The following is an 8,071-nucleotide window of genomic DNA, read 5'->3' on the forward strand; positions in this document are numbered from 1 at the left end:
GCTCTGGGCAAAGTTTAGCTCTCTCAAGTGATACCACATCAGAAAGAGTGGAGGAGTATAGAGGAGTAGCATCTGAGGCGATGGGGTGACACAGCAGGACACTCTGGGGGGCCCCATGCTTCACTCACTTGTCAAGGTGGCCTCTCTGTCTTACAGGGTGCTCAGAGTTTCAGAGAAGATGATCCCACAACTTTCCTAAGCAACATATTAATACAAACGTAGCCAAGTTGGTGATCTTCAGATGTTGGTGGACTACAGCTCCCATCAGTTACAGCCAGCATGGCCACCGGACAGGGATGGTAGGGCATGTTGTCCATACACCACCACTTTGGCTACCGTGTATTAATGATTCGAAATCTGTTTTGGCAAAACTTGAGAACTCATTGCACCTTACCCATCTCCTTCAAATGTGCTGATAAAAACTTATGTCCTCAAATTCCAACGGATTCCTGACTAGTCTAGCCTCTGCATCTTAGTTAAATTCTAGAATTCACTCCTGCAAGAGGTAGTGCTGGCCATCAACTTGGATGCGTTTAAAATAAATTCAGAAGGGTTAGTGGAAGATAACGCCTGTCAACAACTACTAGCCATGATGGCTAGGTTCTAGCTCCACTATCAGAGGCAGTATGCCCCTCAAGGCAAGTTTCTGAATCACAATTTGGGAGAACGCTGTCGGGCCTTGCTTGCAGGCTGGTTGGACCTTGTGAGAACAGGATGCTGGGTGGGCCACTGGCCTGATCCATCAGGCTCTTATGTTCTTTGCTATGCATCTGTCCACCTATCTGGCACCTGTTACAAGAAGCACTTAATCTTACTTCCACATGAAGAAGAGGAATGTCACTCCATGCCAATACGTCCCCCTCCTCCAAACACCAGAGCAGCAGCACACTTTCTGAAGCTGTGATATCTCCCATTCCCTTCAGCCACTTCTCATTCCATGACCCAAATTCCCCGCAGCCCAAATCCTTACTGGAAGTGAGTTCCACAGAATTCAGTTACTTCCCAGTAAGTGTGATTAGGGCTGATATCTTAATTCCCCCATTATCCAGTCCACCCTGGTGGGGCTGTGTAACCCTCTGGAAAACAAAAGCCCACAGCTACTTCTGTACTCTACTAGTAACCCAATTCCTCTGAAGACAAGAAACCTACACACATATAAACACTAGTAAATCAATTCCTTGTTGATAAAGTAGAAACATGCCATTGTATGTAGCTGGTTTATAATGTTTTCTTTCATTAGGTAAAATACTCAGCAAAGGAGGGGGGGAGACTACGTGAAGCAAATATTCATGCAACAGAGCTAATGGAAGGATAAATCACACCAGTGGCTCTCATAAAATTGAGGTGTAGACTAGAGATTCAATTTAAGGAGTACGGTTGTGCAGGGGGTGAACTGTTCTGCATTAAATTAGTTAACTTTCATGTGGAACTGCTACGAAAAGTATAAACAGTTGCAGTTTTTCAGGACTCTGTAAATTTATATCCCAACGTCCAAACTTCAAAGGGGTAAGTTATTCTCTAAACTTAAGCCCAGCTCTTACTCAAGCAAAACTCTCATTACAGAAAGCAAAGTTTTTCCTCAGCGAAAGGAGAAAGAAAAGACATAATTGGTCCTTTTATAGCTATTAGAAACAAGGTGTACAACTCAGGCTCTGGAAAGGTACATTACTAATTCTCTGGAGGAGGAACTAAATTCCCATGTCATCCTAATTTGCTTTCCAGTGTTCGATACTAACACAGAAACCATGAATGTGGTCCTGGTTAACCTCAGGGCTAAAAGAAATTATGAAAAAGATGCAGTCCCATAATTTAAAGGTCTCTAATGGATCAGAGGATCTGGAATGTTTTTATGCGGCTACACGGTGGGAATTTTTTTCTTACACTTTTGGAACCAATACACAAAATCTGTCCCAAATGAGGAAAAATCTGGTTGTCCTGATGGACTCTTATCCTCAATGCCCTGCGTATGATATGAGGTTTGCTTTTATATTCCACTCCTGTAATCCTGTTATCTTTTCAATAAAGTTTATTAAAGGAAGAAGAAGAGGAAGAGGGGAAGGAGAATTGATACTATAATGCCAAAAAGAAAGAGGATGCGCTTCACATCTATTAAAAGCTAGAGAGGCTTTGTTGTTGCTTTCAAATGGGTGACTGATGCTTGGAACCAAAATGCTGCACCAGATTTTGCTTCATCAGCACTTAAACTACCAAGACCAGCCCTATCACACACAGTTCTGCTTGTGATTCATGCATCTATGTTTATGGACTGCCTATCAAATGATGGCCTGCATCTGTCAATAGCCATCAAAGATGCAATACCCCACATTTTGTCCTTCCAATATCATGTTTTATATCCTCTTGTATCATTTCAAACACAATACTTTCAATAGATTCCATCCGCACACTTGGGGACAAGTAATCAGGCATGCATTTATTTCTTACTCATTTAAAAGCTGTTTAGGGTCATCCTACAGGACAGCAATGGGGAACCGGTGGACCTCTAGATGTTAGTGGGCTACAATAATTCCCATCATCCCCGACCATTTGCTCTGCTGTCTGGGGCTGACGGGCGTTGGAAGTGCAGCTACAGCAGAGGAGCCCCAGGTTGCCCATCCTTGCTATACAGGACAGCTTACTCTCTGGACATCTTACCAAATCACCAGCCATGAAGGCATCTTCTGCTTGCCAGATGCCCATAGCATCAGGTTAGCCACTGTGGCAACAGGATGCTGCACTAAATGGGCCTTTGGCCCAATTCAACAAGCTCTCTTCTTATGTTCTTAAAATTATAATTCCACACACAATCAACACAGGTTTCACAGCCAAAGAGCAACAAGTCCTTCAGAGCTATGGTGGTACAGTGGGACTGTAAGGACACACGTTAAGCCACTCCCCCAAGGCTTCACAACTGTTGTATCTATGGAGGCTCCAGGGGGGTTGAGAAAGCCTGGGAGATCAGGGTTCTCAATCATGTCTCCTGGGGTCCCTTCCAACTCTACAATTCTATGATTCCTAGATAAAGAGAACTGCTATTTATGTTTGCAGTGTTTATCTAGAGCAGGTGTGGCAACCTTTGGCCTTCTAGGTGTTCTTGAACTACAAATACCATCTACCTCAGCAAACATGGGCAGTGCTTTTTTTCCTTAAAAAAGTGTTTAGGGATACTCTCATTTTCCTACTCATATTGTAATTCTGCCTCTCAATGAGGCCAAACTTAGATTCACAAAATGTTTAGGGGTATACATACCCCTGCGTCCCCCCAGAAAAAAAGCACTGAACATGACAATTGGCCAGGAATTATGGGATCTGGTCAGTAACATCTAGAGGAACAAAGGTTCCCCACCCTTGATCCACAGCTATAGGACCCATGGAAGTCCATTAAGCTTTTTCCATTGACCTCCATGCAATGTACATTATAGTTGTGAACTTTGTGTAACCTCAATTGCAGCAAATTTGAGACTTGTAAGGGAGACACAGAGCACAGCTAATGAAAGGATGCCCCAAGCCACTCAGGGATATTTCCTTGTCTGTATCTTAGAAATCTAGGCCTGTTAATTCCTGGTACACGTTGATTTCCATGCCCGACCCGAGTCACTGTCTCCTTTTGTGCTCTCACAAACCATCATGTAAAAAAGCCCAGTGCCCTTTGATTCCCTTGGTGCAAACTATCGGCAAAACCTTAACACAACTTCGCTTTGAGCCTTAAACTAACAGCACGTGAAAAGATTAATACGAATAAATTCTGAGCTAATCAGATCCCTTCTTTAAATGTTGACACAGTATTATTTATATCCCATAAATACCTTCTTGACTAAAATTCATCCCAGGAGATTGGCAACATGCCAAGGCTATTCATATTTACTGTATTTATATAGTACAGTTGGCCAAGGATAATATTTAAGACAAAATATGCCCTGGGATATATACAATATCTCTTTGCGTTTTCCTTTTAAATCTCTCCATTGCTAAAAATATTTAGACTGAATGTTACAAATGTCCCACAAAGACCTATCAGGGATCTGCTTAGTGATATATAGCTGACTGTGAGTATAATTAGAGCATATTTGCAATACTTGGGCCATAGTCAGTTACCAAATGCTAACATCTCTGTGGTAAAAAAAAGGGGGGTATTTTTTAAAAAGAACTCTGAATGATGGCTCTTTCCCATGCCTTTCACTCTATGACCTCAGTGTGTTTGCAGAGATCTCCTTTCTCTTCCCGCATCACTGCCTGCTCAACTAATGCAGGACTGGAGAGTTTTTTAAAAAAAGGGGGGGGGAAAGACCCACCACCCCGTAAGTCTGAAGGAAAGTGTACAAAGCAGTCCAAACCTGCATTTTCAATTCACTCATTCAGATTATATATTTCTTCTTGGCTGTATATTTTTTCTTCCTTAGAATGGCTTGTCCAGCCCAGCATATATAACTAGACAGTGGAAAAACAGTTAACCCACTTACTGTGATCTTCCCAACCAAGCATTTCCACAGTAAGGCTGGCTGAAGCTCGAGAAGGGGCCTCAGCTCTTAAACTCATGATGCTCTCTATTGGCGGCTACCTGCAATATCCGCACTTGTCCTCCAAGGGCTGTTTTGCCTTACAGACCCAGCTCTGGAGGAGATTCTCACAGGGTTTTTAATTATTCCCCGGATCGCAGCTTGGATCGTTTACGTTCTCCAGAAGGCAATGTTTAGCCAGGCTAGCGTTGCCTCTTTACGGGGAGGAGAAGTGTGGTTAGAAAGATGTCAGAAACAAAACAAAACAAAAATCTCCAGCTAAAAGGTGATAAGCCTAGATCAAGATGCTGCTAGGATTATAGATTGGCTGGTAAACAGTCTCAGAGCACAGACTCCTGTGGAACAAACAAAGAGATCTCCAATGAGCCAGCGGAAGATCAGTGTGGGTGGGTGAAATGTCTATTTAAGAAGAAGGGGGGGCAGCCTTGCCATTCTCTTCTGTGTCTCAATGTTATTGCTACAAATTACGCTAGAGAGCTTGCGCATACCCACTTGGCTCCAGCACACTTGACAAAGTCTTCCTTCCCTCGAGGCAACAAGGGTGGAGCACATTTATCACAGACATTCTGGATGGTGCCTTAATTGCAATAATAAAACCCTTTGATTGCCAGCGGTGTCCTCTTCCAGAGATTGTCATTTTTAACAAATAAAAAAGGGGGAGGCAGCAGCACAAGGAGAAAACGGGGGGGGGGGTCTGAGTTCCCTGGCTGGCATCCTGGGACTCTCGCTAGCAAGCCCCAGCAAGCCTCAAAAAGCTACACCTTGGTTGCCTTCAAAATAAATAGAAGAGGCTACAATTAGAAAGTCTAGGCTAAAGCTGCCAAGGTGGCTGCATTACGCATTTCGGAAAGAGGTATGCGCTTTTCAGAGACAGACCAAGTATATGAGTATCAAATAAAGTTATAGGGGTGGGGGAGGGGAGGGGAGGGGGAAGACTGGAAAACAAATCAGGGGAAAGAAACACTTAGCCTAGGCATGTAGTAAAGCTGCCTCATTTTTTTCTCATACGAAGTTTCCTACAATGATCAACACTGGGGTTTGATTTTCTACGTATTCTTCCCTTCCTACCCACCCACCCCAGCTGGCAAAAAAGGTGAGCTGACTACAGTGGAATGTGAATGGGTCCATTTTACAGCTGAAAAGACTAAGGCTGCTATCCTTGTTGAATGCAGTGGAACTTACTTCTGAGTAAGCTTGTAATTTACTGCACAGCAAGGCTGGAATCACTTACTCGGGTACAAAGCCCATTGGGCTCAATATTCTGAGCAAATGCATAGAATTCCTCAGAACGGCTGCTAGACAAGAGTCAGCCGGCCAAAGCCAAACCAACAAGTCCAAGTCGGAGGTGGGATTTGAATTCATGTCTCCCACCTCCAAACACTAAGTCTCTGGACCACAGTGGCTCTGGCCCAATGCACAGAGCCAGCTCTTTCAAGCTCTAATTTATTTTTCAGAAAAGAGTGCACATAATCAGTTCCAGCTGAAGCCTTCACAGACTGTGTCCAGGAAGCTGGACTTTAAAAAAAAGAATTAAGGGAGTATCATTTTGTACCTGGAAATAAGGTCATCACAAACGGGAACAACTAAATTGAAAATAGGATCTAAAGAGGCACTTCCTGGAGGATCTGTCCTTTTTTTGCTTGTATCAATTGCAGCAGCCAGCTTCAAAAGAAACTCGGTTTTGAGGTGGATACACTACTGAGCTAGATTGCTCCCCTCTCTCCAAGGTACATTGGAATGGACCACTGCCCATATCAGACACAAACCAGCAGTGGGAAGTGAAGTGATCAGCTTTGGAAGCTACTAACTGAACTAAAGGGGGGGGGCTAGGCAGGTGATAAGAAAAGAACTGAGAGAATACTTTTGGGGTGGGTGGGGGGTGGGCTTTAACAAAGTAAACTAATCCTATTAAGGGGAAAGTTTGTTGACCCAGGTGTTGGCCAAATACTAAGGGGAAACATACACTGATTGCTGGCTGGCTAGGGGCAGGCAAAGACTGGATGGAGAGCACCCAGGGAGAACAGATTGAGAAGCCACTGTTCCCACCCAAAGTGGGGGCGGAGGGGAGGGCTTTGAAAAATAAACAGAGGGAATTTGAGGATGAGAACAGATAAGGAGGCTTATTAATGTATCTGGCATCGGAAGGCACCAGGCACTGCCAAAAACGATGGGAGTGAGGCAGGAGAACTGCCAGATGTCCCCTTCTTTTCGAAGGGTGATTCCCGGGTGCTTAGATTCCAAAATGAGAGGTGCCAGAGACAAAGATTAGGTGGGAGTCGCACACTATTCCCAGGAAGTCCTAAACTCTGGATCTCAGATTTGCTGTCCAGTAGAGAGGCAAAGGAAAAGCACTCTGCACATGCTCTGGATAATGCCCTTCTAGAGACTATGTGTCATGTGCCAGGACTGAGGTCCCACACAGAAAAACAAGGGGTGTGTGATCCCCAAGACACAGGAGCCTGATCGCAACCCTGCGAGGATCCCAGATTTCAGTTCATTAGACCTCCCTCTGGTGCAAAGGTGGTTCATTCACCTGCCCTCTCCGTATCTCGTCTCCACCCCAGCATCACAGAACCCGATCTGGGAAAATATTTATAATGCAGAAATATTTGAAATTGGGAGGGGCCCCGGTATTCTTAGAGGCGACCCCAAATTTTATTTTATTCTTGGGTAGCTGTACCCCTGGGCTGTGCTTAAACAGTCAGGACAGCCTATATTATTTTCTAGAGATTTTGATCTTAGCAAGGCTCGCTCTGACCGCGTGCGCGTTTTTCTGCCCCCAAACAGCCGCAGGCGCGCGCATTCGCACTTACTTGCGGACTGGAAAGTAGGCTGCATGTCTACTTTGTAAACCTCTTTGGCGTAATACTCCTCGTCGCTCCTCTCCTTCTCGCAAGTAGCTGCCCTGTGGTTCGCCTTCTCCTGCAACAGGTCCCTGGTGCTGTTGTAGATCGAGATGACCTCCGGAGAAACCTCCTCGGGCTCCGGGTACTCTTCCGGAGGGCTGTTGAGTTTCAGTTTGCTCAGGATCTGCCCCCGGATCGCTTCGATCCTCTTGCGCATAAACTGATCCATGTCGAGGGTGCTGCACGTCGACAGGGCGAAGGCCACCGTGGCCAGATCCAAGGTGAGGAAGACGCTCCACAGGTAGCAGTGCATTTTTAGGAAGGTTGAGAGAGAAAGCACCAAAAAGCACGTTTTCTCACACTTCACTTCACCTTCTCCCCTACCCCCCCAAAAAGAAAAGTGACCGGTTTCCCCCCTCCCCCCTCCGGTCTTCTTGCTTATGTGGACGCGTGAGAATAAGGCTGAGAATTTATATATATATTATAGATTTTGGAGAGAGGGGAGGAATGCAACAGATCGCTAGTCCAAACAGTAGCTTGCACCGGATTTCTGGCCCCCAAAATGCTGGGATTTGGGTCGCACGGTTGCGAGCAGCCGTGGCGTTGCAGCAGAAGCAGCAAGTTCAACCCGGCAGTCGCTTCTTATTAAAAACTGCAACAGGTTGATGAGCGGTTTTTCTTTTTTCGAAAACAGCTGCAACAGGTTGCTAA

At 45.1% G+C, this 8,071-nt stretch overlaps 1 protein-coding gene across 1 annotated transcript in view; it reads right to left on the reverse strand.

Moving 5' to 3' along the window:
- Window positions 1-7,721, reverse strand: part of TGFB2 (transforming growth factor beta 2) — an 84,534-nt gene extending 76,813 nt beyond the window's left edge. Inside the window, exon 1 of the mRNA XM_053383151.1 lies at window positions 7,328-7,721. Within this exon, the coding sequence (XP_053239126.1) occupies window positions 7,328-7,673 (346 nt within the window). The 5' untranslated portion in view covers window positions 7,674-7,721. The remainder of the gene's footprint in view (window positions 1-7,327) is intronic.
- Window positions 7,722-8,071: the final 350 nt, after the last annotated feature.

The sequence above is a fragment of the Podarcis raffonei genome, chromosome 3, assembly GCF_027172205.1.
Source record: "Podarcis raffonei isolate rPodRaf1 chromosome 3, rPodRaf1.pri, whole genome shotgun sequence".
Classification (NCBI taxonomy): Eukaryota; Metazoa; Chordata; class Lepidosauria; order Squamata; family Lacertidae; genus Podarcis; species Podarcis raffonei.